Source organism: Vitis vinifera, chromosome 16 (genome assembly GCF_030704535.1).
Source record: "Vitis vinifera cultivar Pinot Noir 40024 chromosome 16, ASM3070453v1".
In the NCBI taxonomy this organism is placed as follows: Eukaryota; Viridiplantae; Streptophyta; class Magnoliopsida; order Vitales; family Vitaceae; genus Vitis; species Vitis vinifera.
In genome coordinates this window covers 2,123,197-2,145,339 of record NC_081820.1, presented here as the reverse complement: position 1 = coordinate 2,145,339, position 22,143 = coordinate 2,123,197, and the positions used below count along the sequence as shown (strand labels likewise).

The 22,143-nt window shown below is 37.7% G+C and overlaps 1 protein-coding gene, 1 non-coding gene and 1 pseudogene across 2 annotated transcripts; all 3 read right to left on the bottom strand.

Annotated features, from left to right (window-relative positions):
- Positions 1-103: 103 nt before the first annotated feature.
- On the bottom strand, positions 104-7,069 carry LOC100266545 (uncharacterized). The gene is made up of 8 exons (XM_002274041.4): positions 6,611-7,069; positions 4,510-4,605; positions 4,288-4,398; positions 3,881-4,190; positions 2,901-2,991; positions 2,150-2,483; positions 1,613-1,761; positions 104-826 (listed from the first exon to the last, which is right to left on the bottom strand). Exons 1-8 carry the CDS (start codon positions 6,899-6,901, stop codon positions 313-315), a joined length of 1,896 nt encoding a protein of 631 aa, XP_002274077.1. The 5' UTR covers positions 6,902-7,069; the 3' UTR covers positions 104-312.
- On the bottom strand, positions 5,913-6,033 carry LOC132252748 (small nucleolar RNA snoR83). The gene has a single exon (XR_009464527.1). It is a non-coding gene; the product is annotated as a small nucleolar RNA snoR83 (small nucleolar RNA).
- Positions 7,070-10,340: 3,271 nt separating the features above from the next.
- LOC100249366 (F-box/kelch-repeat protein SKIP30-like) lies at positions 10,341-16,277 on the bottom strand (annotated as a pseudogene).
- Between the last annotated feature and the right edge of the window lie 5,866 nt (positions 16,278-22,143).

Sequence of the window (22,143 nt, the reverse complement as noted above, 5' to 3'; positions counted from 1 at the left end):
TTCAAGTACATTTTCACCATGCTAAGCTAATATGGACAGTATGTTGAATGTTCACATCCGTCATAATCTGAATCAGCATCAAATTTAAACTGGAACTAAGTGCTGAAAAATTCCCCCAATTTCCCAGGGGGTAAAATAATGATAACATGATGAAACCCAGTAAACAAAAAATATGTGGGTTATGGTAAAACAGATAAGCAGACACTCTCACCTGCTTATTTTTAGGCACTTTGGTTGGGAAAAAAAAAAATTCGCCTCAATAACAAATATCGAAAGCTAAAAATGCAAAAACAACAGGGGAGAAAAACACTATCAAATGCTACCTCCATCAGAAGCTGCCAGTTTCTTCCTCTGTTGGTGCTCAGCTACTTTGTAATCTACCACTTCTCTAAAAAGGTTTGAATCAAGTACACAGTTTTCGCTCCCGTATACCGCCGCTTGAACGCTTGCCATCAGTTTTGCTATCTCCCTCCCTGAGAATCCCTCGGTTTTAGCTGCTGCTTCTCTTATAACCTCATCTGTCAATCCCTTGATCTCTATCTTCTGCTGTTGTCTCTGGAACAATTGCTTGAACCAGCTGGATTTTTTCTCTCCAGCATGGGCTATGTACTTGTCCAGATAGAGCTTCAGCAGCTTGAATCGTTCGTCTTCTCCGGGCAAAGGGAATTCCAGGACTTCGTCAATGCGATCTGCCATGGCCGAATCAAGATCACCAGGTCGGTTGGTGGCAAGAGCAAGGACTATGTCCTTGGACTGGTCGCCTGTGCGGAAAAGAAGGGCGTTGAGGGCGCTCCTTTGAGCTTCACTCATGTAGGTTTTGTTCCGCCTGAAAATTTTCATCAGCAAATCTCAACGTTCTAATCTAGGAATTCCCGTGAATCAACAAATACTCAAACAGAAGGCATTTCCACCCAGAATCAATTGACATGCCACAATTATGATGGTTCGTATACATCCCCAGCGAAATCATAATTAATTGAAATGGGAGAGTGAGGGGAAAGAGAGGAGACATGTATTGACTGGGGCTTACTGATAAAGTAGATTTTTTTTCCCCACTTTTCTTTTCTATGGTACAAACTATCCCAGTGAATCAGACAAGTTTAAGAATGATTTATTTTTGGTCACATATTCAAACTGACGTGCTAAGTAATACTCCAAACAACTTGCTTATTGTCATTCAATATCCTGGCCGCCTTCAAAACATGTCCGATACTTGGTATTTGGCAAGATATTATAATGCTAGAGGATCCGTATAGGTATTAGTATCCATATTCGACTTCTACAGCTATTCCAAGTAGATGAATAATTTGGTCAACAAGATGCCATATACAACCTAGACCCATGAATATATACTACGGAGGAGTAATTTAATCCAAGATGAAGCCAAAGGGTAAAAAGAATACAGTTAAGAGGCTGTGAGACACCATATGATTGCAAAGTATTTAACAAAGCATGCTCCTCTTCATATAGGTTGGAAGATGAAAAAGAATTCTCATAACCCTTAGTTGAGGTTAGGGCATAGCTAGAGTTGAAGCATCATGGATCTAGATGAATTGTATACCACCATGAATTACCTTCAGGCCATCAAATTAAAGGGGAAATTATCACTTACTCGCACAAAAATGCATCTGCTTCATCAATAAAAAGCAACAAACCCTTCCGAGACTTTTTAGCCCAATCGAACAACTGGTGTATCTTGGTCACAGCCTGTGATCCCAGCGGTGCTACATCTCCACCAGTCATCAATGCATAATCTAACCCCTGAGAGCATAATGGAATATTATCAGATACATACAAAGAAAGGGAACTGATACATCCTCTGTAGCTGGATATTAAGTTGTGAAAACACATAGAACCCACAAGATAGGAACATGGTTCCAAAAACCTTTCTTTCTTTCTTTCTTTTTTCTTTATGAAAGGATAAATCAACTAATTGTAAATTTGTTCATATTTAATACCAAAAACCTTAAAAGATTGTTCACAGTATGAGAAAATGAACAGAGCAACTTGGCCTTCTACTGCTCAATGAAAGACTAAACCTAAAATACCAAGCAACCAACTAGATAACAAAAGTGGATTTCAACACAACTGAGAATATTTTAAATTTAAGGGAAAAAAATGGGCATGATAAGGGGTTAAGATTTCTCACAGATTTTTTAGCCAGCTCTCTAGCAGCCATTGTCTTTCCTGTTCCAGGAGGGCCATAGAAGAGCATGTTCCGAAATGGAGCCTGATGGGATTTTGTATTGGCAGTTGCACTAGCCAGCTGTTCTATTCTCTTCTGAAGTGAAGGATGTAAAATCACATCCCCAAACCCTTTTCCATTTGTTAAAGAAGACCCTTTTTCAGTACCACGTAATAGAGTGCTCATCCTATGAGAAAACAAGCCTGACCAAGGATATTTTCCTCTGGAGGACTCTCTGATCAATGATGGTTGTCCCAATATTCTATCCACATAGCTCCAAATCACCTTTGCACCTTCTCTGCATTCAAAAAAGAAGATATGCATAAACAAAATCCTTACAAAGCCACTTATACAATAACAGAAGTTGCAACCACAAGACTAGCAGTTGAAATAAAAATTGGGGCACACTAAAATACATTCTCAAGCATGTAAACATTTTCTTAAAGAACAAATCCTGTCACCATTAATTTTGGTCAACACAATCACCCAAATATGCATAGAGATGGCAAATATATACTTCCTGGAAATTAAAACCTTTACTTTGATGCACATTCACTTCCAAAGCAACAAGTATCGTCCAGAGAAAGACCTCATCACAAGATGAGAAAAAACAGGTTTGTGGCATAGATATTAACTCCAGACTGCCATGAGAGCACTGAACATACACATACAACAGAAGCAAAATATTCAGTTTCTAAATGTTTCCGATCTATACCTTGTTGTGTAGATCCCGGCAGCAAGAGCTGTTACTCCCCCAACTGCTACAACCAGCTTATTTTGATCTGTTAGTATGGCCCGCAAACCCCCTAGAAAAAATGGATGGGTTCCCATTAAGCCAAGCTTTTAAGCAAAAGTTGTACATAAATAAATCCAAAACAGCACGATGATAATAACGATATTCAATAAAGATAAAGAAATCCATATTCAGCCTTGGGTATCCCACATACATTTGGTATGAAGCAGTATACAGGATGCATTGGGGAAAAAAGGGAGTCGTTTAGGTTGCCTAATTAAGAAAGCACTTATCTTCAGCCCCTGGAGGCACTCAAATTGGACCTTACAACTTATCAGAAGCAGATTACTCCCGGCTTGACAAATGACATTATGTAAGCATTAAAAAAGGGCAATTCATGCCAGAAAATTAAACCAGTTATTATGAATAACAACATGTTAATTTTTTTTTTTTTTTTAAAAAAAGGAGAAAAAGAGAAAGAAAGCACTATTTTGATCAGACATAGAAGACAAAGGACATAAAACAATTACTTTCTCTCAATGCAAACTTCACTTTCTCAACCATGTAGAACAAGCACATCCACACATGCATGCAAGAGAGTTTATATAATAATGAATATTGATAAAAAAATATATATATAATAATGAAACATTAACATGCTAACACGTTTGACATCATTTATCAAAATCCCAAACACAGGCAAAAGAGCTTCATCTTATAAAAAATCCTCAAAACTAAACCCTATAGCCAAGGAAACATCGATGCATTACACAAAAATGTTCAAATATGAGGTATAAAAAGGTAGACATCCATATATCATGATAAACACATAGGCCGCAAACAGCAAGATAACAAAAGAAGTGGCCATCATAGGGATGAACCTTGCCACAAAATGGCCAGTAGATATACTGATAGGGACACATATAAGATTGGACCTAAGCGTAAATGTTAAATTGAAATACCTCCAATGTGATCAAAAGTTGTATTTATGGCAGCAACCCATTTTTCCCTCTCTGCACTTGCACGTTCTACAAGCATTCGTCTATTAACGTCTTCAGCTAGCTTTGCTTCATGGGCTCTCCCTTCTGCTTCTGCCATAGCCCTCACTCGGATTGTTTCCCGTTCTATCTCCGCTTTTTCCCTTTCAGTCTGCCGACGCTGTGCTTGAATCTGTTCTTCTGTTGCTCGTCGAGCTTGCTCCTGCCTAATCGATGATTCTTCTTGCATTTTTACAAGTTCCTGATTCCTTGCTCTTTGATGTTCATTCTCAGCCTGCATCACAATCAAGCATTAAAAAGCAATTACATCCCTCTTCATGAATGTCAAAAACAATATTCAATTTGAAATAGAAGAACTTAAGACCACATGCCTGCATCCTTTTCCTCGCCAATTCATCCTCATAACGTGCCATCTGGGATTTTATTTGTGCCTGTTGCTGAGCTAACTTTTTTTGTTCTTCATATATCACCTTCTGTCTCTCCTGCCAAACAAGAAAACAAATAATTAAAGAAACAAAAAGACATGTGTTCAAAGATGAAATATGTTCCAAGCTGTAACATCTGGAAGCTAGTGCAAAATCACATAATCTTACGGTTTCAGCATGTGCTTGCATAGCCTTAAACTCTGCTGACTTAGCAGTGAACTCTGCCTGCCTTGTTTCCTCTTGTTTCTTTGTAACCTCAAACACCTATGGCAACACAGACCACCATCAGCACAAATCATCAAATCAAATCAAATCAAACCAAACCAAACCATTACAAGTCCATTTCAAAGCACATATCGAAACATAAAAAATGAAAATTTTAAAATAAATAAAAACTCTGAGAAAAAGAACAGAAAGAGAAATATGAGAGCTTAAAAAGTGCCAAAAAAAGGAATCACAAAACAAAAAGTAGAGACTGCTCAATTGCTAAGAGAGACCATAGGAAAGTTGAATCATATTTCACCTGAAACCTTTCACACAAAAACCTCCATTCAACTGAGCCAACATGATTACCTGGGTTCCCTTACAGCAACTATTTATTTTTCAGAAACAAAATCAGCATAGAACATCAAACTCGCTATTTTTCACCTATTTGTTTCTTCTGAACTTTCTGAGCAACCAAGAAGATGATAATGCTTGGGGTGGCCAGAGCAAGGAAAAAAAATTTGAACCTTGAACCGACCCACTACAATTATTTGGCTTAGTCTTTCATAAATTAACACAACTACAAACTTTTAACAACATTAATTGGTTTATCTCTTCTTGCCTTTTAGTGACCTTAAATTGTCCATAAATCCACCATTAATTCCCTCCAAAGAACACTGAATTAAACACAATTAATTAACAACACATTTTTGGTACACTTTGTAAAACATAGAAAAGCATGCTTTCTGTTAGAAGTCAGAAAACAGAATTGCCAGGAACAAAGCAAAGTGAGAGGAAAAGAGCATCAAAAAACATGAAACAGAAAACCCTAGTTCTATTTTGTTCTGCATAAAATGTAAGGAAAGAAAATAAAGCAAAGTTTTGAATCAGAATAAACTAACAAAAACAAAAACCTCCACCAAACTGATCCCAATGCAACCATTGGCTGGTTCAACATTATTTTTTTGTTTTTTGAAACAAAAACTTAAAATTGTCTTCACTCATTTCCATCGGCTTTTTCAACATCTAGATGGAGGAGGGCACAAGGCAGAAAAAAGATTTAAATCTTAGATTTTGAAATGCTTCACAACTAGGGGGGAAACCCTCCATTCAACTAAGCTAATTCCACTATTTACCCAATTTGCCCTAGAAGACATGAGCACTCCATTTTTTCCCCGAAAAAACCAGGACAACATAAAACAGAACAATAAAATTTTCTTCTTAGATTTCTACTCAAATTAGAGAATTAATCTTTTTTTCATTGCACATCCATATATATGACTTGGTTGTTTTATTTTATTTTTTATTTTTCTATTTTTCAAAGGAAAGCAACAGACCTCTAAAGAATATCTCTCCCTTTATTGTTTATATGTCTGGTGAGGTACTATTAAAACACCTTCTGGAAAACAAAAGGTGCTATCAGCGAACTCCCATTCTTGATGTCTGCCTCCCATGAATCAAATAAACACATAATCATTTATTTGGGATTATGAAGGCATAACCTGACTCCAAATTTTACCTATTCCTTTTTCTCCTATTTTCCCATCAACCAAATGGAGGAGAATCCACTGTTTCGTTGATGTGGAAAAAGAACAGAAACATACACAGAAAAAACATTTGGGTTTAGTTTAGCTGCTGAGACTTTTCTTTCCTTCTCTTATTCTAAAATCAAAACAACATAAAATATTCAATTCAAAACTTTCTTAGTAAGGACCTGTTTGGTTCCCCGGAAAATGAAAAAATAAATACTAATTTTTTAGAGTTTTTTTTTTCATTATTTAGGCCTCCAGAAAACAGAAACCTCCACTTAAATGGGCCTAATGGAACCACTCAATTCAACTGATGCAAGTTCTGATCTTCTAAAGAAAAAAAATAGCAAATCAAAACAACAAATATAAAGCTAAACACATTATTTTCTTTCATTTTTCCCTCAGCAAGAATGTGACTTGTTACTTAGTTTAAGTTGAGCCTTTCATTTCAAGAACCAAAACAACACATTAAACCCCAAAGTTTGCTTCCCTTTCCTCAACTTTCCCAACAACCAAACACCCCAAAAAACCAATACCTTTTTGGCGTGCGAAGAAGACGTAATCTCCCTCAACGCCTTGGCGCCTCGCTCCAACGCCTCTGGATCGAACCCCGCCGACGTCGTCCGCGGATTGTCATTTCGGACCCGCTTAGAAGTCTCCACATCGGACGGCGGAGGAGCTTCAGGAGCAGCCTTCGGTGGTGAGGGCGCTGGGGAAGATGAAGAAAATGGGGGGAAATTGAATGGTCCATCTGCGTAAGCATGGTCGACTGACAAGGCCGCAGAAGCGAGGGCTGAAATCAGCCCTGCAACAGTTGCTTTGGCCATAATCCCTAGCCCTGGAGTCTAAGAGTGATTTAGAGGGGTTTTGTAGGGCTTTAGAACCCTTGGAGGGGAAGAAAAGGTGGGCTGTTTTCTCAGGGTTTTTGTAGGGTTTTCGGAAGTGGTGGCGGTTTTCATTGGATGGGATTTGGACCGGAACGGCGGTTGAACCGGTGAGAGACCGGTTCACGACTTCTCAAAGAGCAAAAAAAGGTTATATAAGAGGTAAAAAACATGACATATAATTATGTAGACAAAAATATCTTCATAACTTTTTTTAATCCTCGTGTCATATTCAAACACTTTTTGAAAAAATATTATAATAAATAAAATTTATTTTTTAAATGGGAAAATTATTTTGTCCTATTTACAAATATTATAATAAATAATTATGATGCATGTTTAAAAAAAATAGTGAGGAAGCTATTTTTTAAAAAATTCAATCAAAACTTTTTAATTAAATTTATTTTAAAATAATTTATTATGTGAAATATAATAATTTTACTTTTCATAACAACTATTTTTTAACCGATATAAACCACTATTATATATTTAATAAAATTTTTATAATATTAGTATTAGGAATTTAAAATAACAACTTTAGTTCGAATTCTAATTTTTAGTGTATGTTAAAAACAAAAAATTACATGAAATTTCATTTTTTTAAATAAAAATGATTTTTGAACTAAAAAACACATTTAATAAACTTTTAATAAAAAATAATTTTTAATAATTAGTTTGAGAAGAAAAAATATTTTTTTAGAGTAAACTTGAGATACTTTCAATTGTTTTTTTTTAGAGTTTTATAAGCAATAATTGAAATAATAAATAATATTTTGAAAACTTTTGCTTTATCCATGAGTATAAACTACATTCACAAAAATATATATATATATGTTAAAAAAACTGTTTTTTATGTTTAAGTTTATGGACATAATTTTGTTCATAAAAAATCATTTTCAAGAAGTATTTTCAAAATTATTTCTAATTATTACTTTTAGTAATTATTTTTAAAAACTATTTCCAAAAACCCCTTAATCCCTTTGAATTATCCACTTGCCCTTTTTTTTTTCTAATAAAAATGGGATGTATACTTTTGTTGAACCCAATTCTTCCTTTAAAAATCTAACTCCAATCCAATCAGGGGACTTCACTCCCAAGTACTAGTAGCCGGTTGATAGATTAAACCCAAATTGCATTTAATGACTAATTTGAGTTTTCAGCTCTTATTTAATGCTCTTAATTTTTTTATCATTTGTCCTTAGTTTCCTTGCATTATATTGTGTTAATTTGTAAACTCAGAGTTATATTTTTGACAAATATTTATATTGTATATAAAAGTCAAAATGTGGACAATTTTGTTGTGACTATTTTTTAGCCCTATTTCCATCACATATTTACTCATTTGTCATTCATTCACACCATCGATTTCTTCTTATTCCGTGTTAGAAGACTCAATTTAGGTTTCTTCTTATTTTGTTCAACACCACCACTGAACCCAAAACCCCGAAAAACGCTCCACCCGAATCCACCATTGGTCATCTCTCACTAACAAAAACAAACAACATACACACCGCTTCATCACCATTTCTAAAATACTTTCCAGGTCTCCAAAATGAAAAAAAAAAAACTACCAATAGCAAACCAAGTTTATTCCCATAAAAAAGCTTGATTACTGCACAACAACAATAAGACAATTGCAAAACGAGGGATTTCGAACCAATCCAGAGTCGATCTTTGTTGAATGCGTCACGACTGGAGAGTGGTAAAGCTAGAAACCCTAAGAGAGAGAAAATGCTTAGTATGTGCTTCTACAAAATTCGTTGTCTCCTCTATCTTTTTCTATCTTCCCCACTACGTTTAGTAGATAAAAGATTTACGATTTCTTTATTTATATCATTATATGCATTTTGTACACTTTTTTCACCTTTTGTTTTTCTTTATTTATATGAAATAAAAACCATTCCCAGATAATTATTTTTAATGATTGTAAATGATTATAAAATTTATATTAAAAATTCATTTTTTTCTCAAAATTAGAATGTTCTCACATTGGAAAATAATATATTTTTACAAAAAGAAAATCCCAATCACATCATCTTTTTCATTTTTATTTTTAATTAAAATAAAAATTTTAAAATATTCATCACACACAAATAATAATGATGGTAAATTTGATACCTACCAAATTTAATTTTTTAATTTAAAACATACTAATTTTCTAATTATAATAGGTGTCACATCATTAAACTTATTTTTTTTCCAATATTTACAAATGTCCCCATGTGGACCCCGTATTTTTGCTCATGCGCTTCCACTCGATGGTTTTTTATTTGAAAAATAATTTATTTTTTTAGAAAATGACTTAAAAACTTCAAGTGTGACTCCTTATTTTAGAAAATGTGGTCTGTGAAAAACCAAATCAGGGCTTGGGGATCGGGTTACTTATCAGGAAGGTACAGTAAAGACCATAGCACCCTTCTAAGTCCCTAAAAACAGGTCTCTACTAATAAAATGAAGCAATCATGATAATTGGTAAGGAAATCAATGGATACCCAAAACGATCATGCACATGTGATAATCAAAACACTCAATAAAGAATGGACAAAGTGAGAGCGGGTGCGTACCTTGGCAACGAGCCATAATGAGCTATCAAGAAATGGAGTTAGTGCACAATTAATGAACATAAAATATGACTCACATGTCATTAAATCGAATATGAAATCACCAATAACACACCTGACACTTCACTCAAGTTCATTTTTATTTTAAATAAAACTTCTTTGATGTTGGGCCCCCACCAAAGCACATTTTATTTTGCATGAATCAATTCCAATAACTTCATTATTCGGAATTACGGGATTAAATTCACGTTTATTTCAAAACATTTTAAAATCATGAAAGTTGTGAAAATTGCATGTCGAATAAAATGGCAACAAATTTTATTGGAAAATGGATTTTTGGAATCTAAGAAAAATGCTAAGGATGAAAAGGTGAAGAGTTGAAATTATTTGAGAATTGAAATTTTGAAAATTATTTGGAAACTGAAATTTGGGAAAGTTATTTTTTAAAATCAAAGATGAAGCAATGGCAAAAGGACATGTGGCCCAAAGGTGGCCATGCAAACCATGCAGAGTGGAATCTTGAACATGGGGCACCTTGAACACTAGTTGCATGTCGTTTCTGAAACCCCAATGGAGTTAGAATGATGAATACTGCAATGTGATGAGTGTACTAAAATTGTAGGTGGGTGAGAACTGATCAAAAGTACCCCAAAGTGACCATGCGAATGAGTAGCCTTGTGGACCAGGCATCAATTCTTCTTTGGGGGTACGATACCCAGGCCATGAAAAGTTCAGAATGTTGGATTGACACAAGGTAGAGACGAGAATGATACTTGGACAAGTAACATTGTACCATGAAGGAATGCTTCAGTCTTGCTTGCTCAGGTGCTCTTGATCTTTGAAAAGGTTCCTATTTCAGAAAAGTAGATACTTTGGGTTCCACTTCCAAGCTGATTTGCATGAGCCTGGGGATTTGATAGCTTAATCCCCTGCACTGGTGGAAAGACCGAACTTGAAGTCAATCCTGAGGTAACACCACTGCTTCCATATTGCTTTTCCTTGAACTTTTTAGCAACTTTGGCAACAAGTTTACTCTGACCAACTGATACACACAACTTCTCATTCCCAACCTGACTGAGCATTCCATATCCTCCCCCCAGCCCATCCCCTAAAGAACTCTCTTCAGGAAATATCAAATTGCATCCTATTGGCCAACTTCCTCATGTTCGTTATGGCATACCTATCCTTCATCTTCCTTAGTCAACGACCACATCTCTTCTCTTTAGGCTCAGAATCAGGAACTGGAAAAGGTTTAGGTTGTTTTGCAGGCGGTGGCTTTTTCCATTTCTCAGTCTTCTTAAGGTTCTCTTATCGCATGATTCTTCCAGTTTTCCCTGTAGGTTCTCCCCTTGTAGAATCTACTTGTGCAGAAAATGTTGATTTTACAGCTAAAAACCGACAGGCTCACATCCTTAAGGAAAGAGTTGTGCTCTAAAATATCTGTGTTTGCTCGATATAACCTTCACGAAACTGGGATGTTTCAGTAGAAAACCCTTGTGCAAGACATGCACATTTTCATCAATCACGACTCCTGAGCGGGTTGACTTGTGAGTGCAGTGGAAATCAAGCATTGAAACCCAAGCATCCTTTTCAAGATCATAGATTTCTACTTGAGAAATTGATTGTTGGCAACTGGTAAAACTACCTGCAACAACGATTTTTCCATCTAACTCACAACATGCAAACATGGCTCGAGGTACAAGCATAGGAGCTCCTGGGGTCTACTGCTGAATTATGGGGTCACAAGACCATATTTCATTGGTTGTAAAACTCCCATCTTGATCACCCATCAATGGATAAATAGCATTACTGCTATCACCAAGTACAAATAGCTTTCCTGTAGTGGAGATTGCACCAAAGTGGGCAAGGTGCCTGATTCTTGAGGGGAGAACATGAAGGCTAATCCAAAGATCCTTACGAGGGTCATAGAGTTGCCATAAATTTTCAGGGTTAAAAGCGCATACACATAATAGATCCTCTGATGAACCAATCCTCCTGTTGAGCTTTAAATAATCCAGGGCCATGAATGGCATTTCGCCAAGAGCAGGAAACAAACTCCAACCTAGGATGGAGGTAGAAGGTAAGAATATTTGTCAAACCACCACACTTGAGAAGGTGGTGAGAGTTTTCTATTTATAATCATTTACAGAATATTACAAATCAAATAATATCAAACTGATTACAAAAGAAATGGAAAGTAGGAAATAATATCAAACTAATTACAAAGGAATAGCATGTAATCAAGGGTCAAATATGATACATATGGTAAATTGTAATGGAAAGACTAAGTATCCTTAACACCCCCCCCCCCCGCAAGCTGAGCGTCGGATTGGAACGAATGTGAAGCTTGGATCGGAAAAATTCAAAGAGAGGTCGAGAAACACTTTTGGTGAAGATGTCAGCAACCTGGAGGTGGGAGGGCACATACTGGGTGCGAAGTTTGCCAGCGACAACAAGTTCCCGAAGGAAGTGGTAATCTAATTCAACATGCTTGGCCCGCTTGTGAGAAACGGGATTGGAACTAAAAAAGATAGCACTTTTGTTGTCACATAAGAGTAGGGGTTGCTGTGGAATGGGGACCTTAAGGTCATGCAAAAGATGCGTAAGCCAAAGAAGTTCAGCAGCAGTCATAGCAAGGGCACGATACTCAGATTCACAACTAGAGCGTGAGACAGTAGGTTGCTTCTTTGCACTCCAAGATACTAGATTGTTACCAAGATAAATAGAGTAGCCGGATGTAGAACGACGAGTATCGGGACAGCCAGCCCAATCAGCATCCGAATAAGCTACTAGCGCACTAGGAATAGTGGATGGACGAAAGGTAAGGCCAAAGTGGAGTGTGCCCTTAACATAGCGAAGAATACGCTTGACAGCAAGAAAATGATCTATAGTAGGGGCGTGTAAAAATTGACTGACAGAATTGACAGCATGGGCAATATCGGGACGCGTAATGGTCAAGTACTGAAGGGCGCCAACAAGAGATCGATAGAGAGTAGGATTAGAGAAAGGAGAACCAGCAACAGTCAGGTGTTGGGAAACAACCATGGGGGTGTGAACAGGTTTGCTGTCGAGCAACTGAGCACGAGTAAGAATATCTCGAGCATATTTTAACTGACTGATAAAGAGACCATCAGGAGTGGGCGAAGCTTCAAGACCAAGAAAGTAATTGAGGGAGCCCAAATCCTTGGTAGCAAACTCAGAATGAAGCTTGCGAGTAAAACTGTCAAGAAGTGATGGGTTGTTGCCAGTAACAATAATGTCATCAACATAAAGAAGCAAATAAATAAGGCTAGACTGCTGATGAAAGACAAAAAGAGAGGTGTCAGCGCGGCTACAAGAAAAACCAAGTGTAAGAAGAAATGAGCTGAAACGTTGAAACCAGGCACGAGGAGCTTGCTTTAAACCATAGAGGGCTTTCTTTAACAGGCAAACATGAGTGGGAAAACGATGATCAATATACCCAGGAGGTTGTTCCATATAAACATGTTCAGTAAGGGTGCCATTGAGGAAAGCATTCTTGACATCAAGTTGCCGAAGAGGCCATTTATTTGTGACAGCAAGAGAAAGCACAACACGGACAGTAGTAGCTTTGACAACCGGACTGAAAATGTCAGTGTAGTCGAGACCAGGTACGTGGGTATAACCTTTAGCAACAAGGCGAGCCTTGAGACGCTCGACGGATCCATCCGGAAGATATTTAGTGCGAAACACCCATTTAGAGCCCACGATGTTGGTGTTGACAGGCCGAGGGACCAAAATCCAAGTACCATTTTGTTGTAAAGCTTGAACTTCTTCATCCATGGCAGCAAGCCAAGCAGGATTCTTAGCAGCAGATTTGAATCCTTTGGGCTCAGTGGATGCAAGAAGAGCAAAAAGAAGTCCAGAGGAGCCCAAGACACCAAGATTCGCTGGATGACGAGTCTTGAAAATACCAGCTTTGGCTCGTGTGATCATAGGATGAGAGCCCAAAGAAGAAGAGGAATCAGCAGCATGCTCAATAGAATGTGGACTGGAAGCCAAGGGTGGCAAAGAGCAACCTGCAAGAGAAGTATCAACCTGCACAGACTCATCCACAAGATCAGAACAAATATTACATGGAGAGGAGTTGGATCGAGGAATGTGCGAGGAAGGAGAGGGAGGGGAAGGGGGAGATGGATCAATATGGTGAAGACGTGGTTCCAAGAAATTTGAAATATGAAGAGAGGAAAGAGGTTGGGCCTGGGAGCTTGGGACAGTAGGAAAGTGAGTTTCATCAAATTGAGCGTGGCGGGTGATGTATAGCCTAGAGGTGGTGGGATCAAGACAACGAAACCCTTTATGAGAGGGACTATAACCCAAGAAAATGCAAGGAATGCTGCGGGGAGAAAGTTTGTTAGACATATAATCACGCAAGCAAGGATAAACACGACAACCAAAAGGATGAAAATTCTCATAATGTGGAGAGTAGTCGTATAAAAGTTCAAAGGGTGACTTACCACCAAGAAGTGGAGTGGGCAACCAGTTGATGATATAAGTTGCAGTGCTGAAAGCGTCAACCCAGAAACGAGGAGAAAGGTGGGAGTGGAAGAGAAGGGCCAAGCCAGTCTCAGTCACATGACGATGTTTTCTCTCAGCACGACCATTTTGAGCAGGTGTATATGGACAAGAGAGTTGATGATGTATGCCAGAAGTACGTAAGTGAGCTTTGAAGCAAGTATTAGTAAATTCAGCACCTCCATCACTTTGAAAAACCTTGATACGAGCGGAATGTTGGTTTTCCACAAATTTTTGAAATTGAAGAAAAATATCAAAGAAATCAGATTTAAATTTCAAAGGATAAAGCCAAGTAAATCGGGAATAATCATCAATAAAAATAACATAGTAAAGAAAACCGGAATTTGATTTGATGGGGGAAGGACCTCAAAGATCACAATGAATAAGATCTAACACATGAGACGACCTATGTTCATTTCGGGAATAAGGTAATCGATGATTTTTCGCAAGTTGACAAGTACTACATAGTGAGGGAGAAGACAATAAAGACGTAAGAGAAAGATGTCCTTTTTTATTTAAAAAGGAAATTACAGAATAATTCACATGACCTAGGCGAGCATGCCATAAATCATATGAAGCACGTAGAGATTTATTTTTAAGGACATAAATAAAGGCAGAGTTGCTGCGCTCCAACACATATAACCCTCCATCTCTTTTACCGGTCGCCACCACCCTTCCTGTTTGACGATTCTGGACAGTAAAAAGATTATTAGTAAATGTAACGGAGAGAGGAAAATCAGACGTTAATTTACTAATGGAAAGAAGATTTTTTGTGAGATGAGGGACAACCAATACATCTAATAAGTGAATATTTGGAACAGGAGAAAGAGTACCAGTGTGGGTAATGGGTAGAGAGGCACCGTTTCCTACGATCACAGAGTCCTTACCCATGTAATTTTTGGACTGATCCAAAATAGATGGATCGGTGGTCATATGAGCCGAAGCTCTGGTGTCCAAAAACCAGTCAGCAGCCTCGGGTCCAGAAAGAGAACAAGATGTGTTGAAGGCCTCGGCAAGATGAGCAGAGGAATCAGTCCGAGCATACCGTTGGTTGCAGCGGTCAGCATAATGGCCCTCTATGCAACAAATTTGGCAGCGAGGTGGTCGACGACCATGACCAGAGTAGGTTCGTCCTCGGTTGGAAGAGTTGTTGTTGTGGGAATGAGAACGACCTCGCTGGTTGTTACGGAAAGCAAATGGAGTTCCATGGGAAGTGGTGCGACTGCGATTAGTGGCTGTGAATGCCGCAGTGGTGGGTTCAGAAGACTCAAGGGATCGCTGGAACAACTCAAAACTTTCAGCTTTAGAAACTAGATCTGCAAAATAGGGGAGAGGGGTGAGAGACATTTGAGCTGTAGAAAAACTGGAAAAATCGGGGCCGAGTCCACGAAGGAACCAATGCACTTTGTCAGTGTCCTCGACGGGTCTTCCAATGGCATGAAGCTGGTCACAAAGTGTTTTGAAGGTACGGGCATACTCAGCAACGGGTTTGGTGCCGCGTTTCATCAGCTGCAAGTCATCCTTGAGTCGTAGTTCACGGGCTTTCGAATGATGGCTAAATGTATTCTCCAATGCGAGCCAAACTTCACGGGCAGTGGAGAGACCAACAACGACAGCAATGGCTTCCTCGGTGAGAGAGGAGAGCAAGAGACAGAGAAGCCGTTGATTAGCTGCTTTCCATGCCAGATATTTGGTGCTGAGTGTGGTAGAAGTTTCTGGTTCAAAACGGGGTGGTGGAACAAGAGTTCCATCAACGTAGGCCAACAGGTCTTGACTCTCAAGGAAAGGAAGAAGTTGGCTTTTCCAGAGAAGATAATTGGAGGAAGAAAGCTTGATGGTGATCATGTGGATTAGAGTGTTGAAAGGAAGAAGATGAGAGGATTCAGAAGCCATGGAGAAAAATGGATTGGGGTTGCTAAACCAGATTGGCTCTGATACCATAAGAATATTTGTCAAACCACCACACTTGAGAAGGTGGTGAGAGTTTTCTATTTATAATCATTTACAGAATATTACAAATCAAATAATATCAAACTGATTACAAAAGAAATGGAAAGTAGGAAATAATATCAAACTAATTACAAAGGAATAGCATGTAATCAAGGGTCAAATATGATACATATGGTAAATTGTAATGGAAAGGCTAAGTATCCTTAACAGAAGGGAACCCATGCAAGGCACCTTAGGGCAACAGCGTCAGGAAGACCTTCAATCTGCCCGAACATGATACTTTACATCCACTTTCGATGATTATCAAAGACAACAGTAATTTGCTGGCTATAGTGGACACTATAGGATGCACAATCAGTTTCTAAAATATGCACAACAAAATAGTCCTTCTCCTTCCTTATAACTCCTTAGGATCCAGTACCGAGGAGAATAGGATATGTATTGCGCCGCTCAGATTCCAGAGAAATGACAGAGTAGCATTGGATTGGATGTGAAGAAATGAGGAGAGACTTTTGAGAGCTACAGAAATGTCTTAAGAGTCTCTATATATGCACTAACATAGCCACCATAAATACTCTTTCGGTGAACCTTGGCATCAAGCTGCTTGTTGTCCTTTGAGGACCCAACAAATCTCCTGTCATTGTGGGGAATGTTCAAGCTACCATCCAATGCTTCCTTCAGAACACCAAACACACAATTGCCAATTGATGTTTTCACAAGTCCGACATTAAGAAAGGCGTAGAATGGCCTCTTGCCATTTGTGGATTCTACAGAGTAATCCTCACCAGTTGTTTCCATATCACCTTTATTCATTTCTATCAATACTGGAAAATATCATGCGTGCCATGCAAATAGGGGAGTGGGAAAGATGACAGAGAAATCGGGTTGTGGGTCAGGTACAAAGGAATGATTGTGTAGGGTCCATTGAAGGTGGCTACATGCATGAGATTAAAAAAAAAATGGGTCCGAATATTGATTATATTTATTGTGGTGGGTATGGTATGGAATATGAAGTTAGAGGTTAGTGGAATGGGTAGTGGGAAATGAAGAATGAGTTAGCATAGGTGGAATGAGAGATGAAAGGTAGTGAGATTGATGAGTTTAGTGGATTTAGGAAGGTGAGAAAAGTGGTAAGAGAGGTGGGTAGTGAGAGAAAAGATGAGTAATGGGCATGAAAGATGGAAACGTGGCAGTGAAGGAAAATGGGTGTGATGGGTATGATTATATGTAGGGTTATGGGTATGGTGATATTGTTATATTTATATAAATATATATATATATATTGTTGGTTAAAAAATAAAGTGTAAGAAGAGTTACACTTTTGAAAATAACTTTTGGAAAATAAAGTGTAAGAAAGGTTACACTTTTAATGTGTGAATTAAACACATGATTAAGTTTTGAAATGTTACAAAACTTGAAAGGTTGAGGAAGACAATGAGTCTTCTCATCTTTGTAACTTTATAAACTTAAGAGGTTAAGTGTAAGAGAGTTACACATTTGAGATTAAATCATGTTTCATGTGTGAATTAAACATATGATTTAATTTTGAATGTTACAAAGATGAAGAGGTTGAGGAAGACAATGAGTCTTCTCATCTTTGTAACTTTATAAACTTAAGAGGTTAAGTGTAAGAGAGTTACACATTTGAGATTAAATCATGTTTAATGTGTGAATTAAACATATGATTTAATTTTGAATGTTACAAAGATAAAGAGATTGAGGAAGACAATGAGTTTTTTCTCATCCTTGTAACCTTTTTTCAACCCTAAGAGTGCTATATATATGACTTTTCTTCTTTTTGAAATCTCATGCAGAAAAATGAAAAGGCTTGATCAATCCCAAGACTATTTCCATTTAGTTCCCAAAATATTTCTAGAGGTGGGAGGAAATAGAGTCTTTGGACAAAGTTCCAAGAACTTGTTTGAGCCTTTCTTGTGTTCTCTTCTTCTTGTTCTTATTTTGTATCTAAGAGAGTTTTATTGTATCAAAGTGAGTGTATGAGAGTGTTTCCTTTCTCCATTGTATCCAAATTTTTTCAACAATCAAAGACTCTACCCTCAATGGAGGGAGAGACTATCAAGATTATGAACCAAGACCTTGTGAGGTTGGATCGTTTTGATGGTTCCAACTTCACTAGGTGGCAAGACAAGGTGAGATTCCTTCTCACAGCACTCAAGATTTTCTACATCCTTGATCCTACCTTGGCACCATTACCGGAACCAAAGGAAAATGACACACCTCAAGTGGTGGCGGCAAGGAAGAAGAGGGAGGAGGATGAGCTCATATGTAGGGGTTATCCGATAGGCTATATGATCTCTACACCAACACCAATTCCGCGAGGGAGATTTGGGAGGCTCTTGAAAACAAGTACAAAGCCGAGGAAGAAGGTACTAAAAAGTTTCTTATTTCTCAATACATAGATTTCAAATTTTTTGATGAAAAGCCTCTCTTACCACAAATTCATGAGTTGCAAGTAATTGTGAATAAGTTGAAAGTTCTCAAAATTGAATTTCCGGAGGCCTTCCAAGTTGGTGCTATTGTGGCTAAATTACCATCAAGTTGGAAAGGTTACCGGAAGAGGATTCTCCACAAGAGTGAAGATTACTCCTTGGAAGAGATTCAAAAACATCTTCGCATTGAGGAAGAATCTAGATCAAGAGACAAAATGGTGGAAGAGTCCAATGATGGGACTAACAAAGCCAATGCGATTTCAAAGGCCAATCATCCTAGAGGTAAAAATAACAACAACAAAAAGAATTCCGGAAATTATATGAGCCCCAAGAAAAATCAAGAGCAATTTAAGGGCAAGAAAGGTCTTTGTTTTGTGTGTGGAAAACCCGGGCATTATGCTAGGGAGTGTAGGTTCCGAAATGACCAAAAAGGGGGTGTGGTGAATGCAATTGATGAGGAGATCATTGCAACACTAAGCGATGTGTGCGTTGTCCAAGGAAAGGTGCAAGGATGGTGGTATGATACTTGTGCCACAGTTTATGTTACCTATAACAAATCTCTTTTCAAGACCTTTGAAGATGCAAAGGGAGATCAAGAGGTTCAAATGGGCAATGAAGGAAAATCCAAGGTGCTTGGCAAGGGCACTATTGAAGTTGTTTTTACCTCCGGCAAAAAGGTTACCCTTAAAAATGTATTGTATGTCCCCGATATGAATAAAAATTTGGTTAGTGGGGATTTGCTTGGCAAACCGGGTATCAAAGCGGTGTTTGAATCCGGTAAGCTAATTTTAACCAAATCGGGGAACTTTGTGGGAAAGGGGTATTCTTGTGATGGGATGATCAAACTTAGTACCAATGACAATATCAATAAAATGACGTCTACTTCAGCTTATATGTGTGATTCAAATTCTTTAATTTTGTGGCATAATAGGCTTGCACATGTTGGTTTAAGCACTATTAAAAGGATTGTGAAATGTGGTTTGATTGCTTGTGATACCAAGAAATTTGAAAAGTGTGAAATATGTGTTAAATCAAAGATGATTAAAAAGCCTTTTCATAGTGTTGAGAGATCATCTAATTTGCTTGATTTAATACATAGTGATCTTTGTGAACTTAATGGCATGTTAACAAGAGGTGGAAATAGGTATTTTCTTACATTCATAGATGATTGTTCTAGATTTACCTATGTGTTTTTGTTGAAAAACAAAAGTGAAACTTTCAATGCCTTTAAAGTTTACAAAGCCGAAGTTGAAAATCAACTAGGAAAAAATATTAAGGTGCTTAGAAGTGATAGAGGTGGTGAATATTTCTCTAGTGAATTCAATTCTTTTTGTGAAGAATATGGCATAATACATGAGTGCACCGCACCCTATACACCTCAACACAATGGCATAGCGGAGAGAAAGAATAGAACATTTTTGGAAATGGTGAATGCTATGTTATTGCATGCTAAATTGAATTTCAATTTGTGGGGTGAAGCTTTGTTGACTGCTTGCTATATTTTGAATAGAATTCCTATGAAGAAAAATGAGATATCTCCATATCAGTTATGGAAAGGAAGGAAGCCTAATATAGGTTACTTCAAAGTGTGGGGGTGTCTTGCTTATTGCAAGAAAACGGATCCAAATAAAACAAAATTGGGTCCAAGAGCCATTAAGTGTGCATTTGTAGGCTATGCCTCAAATAGCAAAGCTTATAGGCTATTAGACTTGGAGTCTAATGTGATAATTGAATCAAAAGAGGTAGAGTTCTTTGAGAATTTGTTGAGTGATAGCAATTCTCAAGTACCTACTAGTGTTGGAGAGTCTCAAGAGGAGACACCTTCAAAGGTTGTTGAGCAACCCATTGTGCCTCGAAAAAGCCAAAGAGCTAGAAAAGAGAAAGTGTTGGGATCGGATGAGATTGACTCTCAAAGAATTTCCTTTTACTTAGTAGAAGGAAATAGAGAAGATATTATAAGAAAAATTCCTATAGTACTTCAAATAGAGGAGGATCCCAAAACATACAAAGAAGCTATGGCTTCTAGAGATGTTGCTTTTTGGAAAGAGGCTATCAATGATGAAATGGATTCAATTATGTCCAACCAAACATGGGAATTGGTAGACCTTCCACCAGGATCTAAACCAATAGGGTGCAAGTGGGTATTTCGAAGAAAATATCACACTGATGGCATGATTCAAACCTTTAAGGCTAGATTAGTAGCTAAGGGGTTTAAACAAAGAGAAGGTATTGATTATTTTGATACCTATGCGCCGGTGGCTAGAACAACATCGATTAGGATATTGTTTGCTTTGGCATCAATTCATAATCTATTTGTTCATCAAATGGATGTCAAAACGGCATTCTTGAATAGGGATCTCAATGAAGAGGTCTACATGGAACAACCGGAAGGTTTTGTTCTACTGGGGAATGAAAACAAAGTGTGTAAGCTTGTCAGATCATTATATGGTTTAAAACAAGCTCCCAAACAATGGCACGAAAAATTTGATCATGCTATTTTTTCGGATGGATTTAGACACAACAATGTGGACAAGTGCTTATATTCTAAGACTTGTGATGACTATATGGTCATAATGTGTCTATATGTGGATGACATGTTAATCTTGAGTGATGACATGAGAGGAATAATAGAAACGAAAAGGTTTCTATCCTCAACCTTCAAGATGAAAGATCTTGGAGAAGTTGATACTATATTGGGTATCAAAGTGAAAAGAAATAGTGGGGGTTATGCTTTGAACCAAACCCACTATATTGAGAAAGTAGTTAGCAAATTTAGTCATCTCAAGATTAAAGATACTAATACTCCATTTGATTCAAGTATAAAACTTGAAAAGAATGATGGTAGATCGGTGGCTCAACTTGAGTATGCAAGTGCAATTGGAAGTCTTATGTATGCTGCTCAGTGTACTAGGGCTGACATTTCATTTGCAGTTAGTAAACTAAGTAGGTTTACTAGCAATCCAAGCGTGGAACATTGGAAAACTATTGGTAGAGTTCTTGGTTACCTAAAGAATACCAAAGAACTAAGCCTCCAATATTCAAAGTTTCCTGCTATAATTGAAGGGTATTCAGATGCAAGCTGGATATCGAGTGTGGGAGATAATTTATCTACCACAGGTTGGGTGTTTACACTTGGTGGTGGGGCTGTCTCTTGGGGATCCAAGAAACAGACTTGTATATCACACTCAACCATGGAGGCAGAGTTTATAGCTCTAGCTGCAACTGGAAAAGAAGCTGAGTGGCTTAAGGATCTCATGATGGACATCCCTTTTACTACAAATAATGTGTCAACAGTGTCGATACATTGTGATAGTCAAGCCACTTTAGCTCGTGCGTACAGTGGAGTGTACAATGGGAAGTCTAGACATATAAGCATTAGACATGAGTATGTAAGACAATTGATTCAAAATGGAATCATCTCAATCTCATTTGTGAGGTCAAGTGGAAACTTGGCGGATCCTTTTACTAAACCTCTTACAAGAGATTTAGTAAGGATAACATCTAGAGGGATGAGACTAAAACTCCTTAAATAAAACTCACCAATGATGGTAACCCAACTTAATACTACGAAATGACTAGTCTTAAGTTCAATGGGTAAAAACAAGTCATTGATAAGTGGGTTGTGGTAGCATTAGAACATGTGAGTTCCATCTGTGATGATTAATGCTGGTTGTTACCGTTGGAGGGTTAA

Excerpts from the sequence above, each read along its gene's own strand:
- LOC100266545 (XM_002274041.4), bottom strand. The coding sequence starts at position 6,901 with ATGGCCAAAGCAACTGTTGCAGGGCTGATTTCAGCCCTCGCTTCTGCG. Across the intron at positions 4,399-4,509 it reads TGCAAGCACATGCTGAAACC|GAGAGACAGAAGGTGATATA; the intron begins GTAAGATTATGT and ends CTTGTTTGGCAG. Across the intron at positions 2,992-3,880 it reads AACTTTTGATCACATTGGAG|GGGGTTTGCGGGCCATACTA; the intron begins GTATTTCAATTT and ends CATTTTTTCTAG.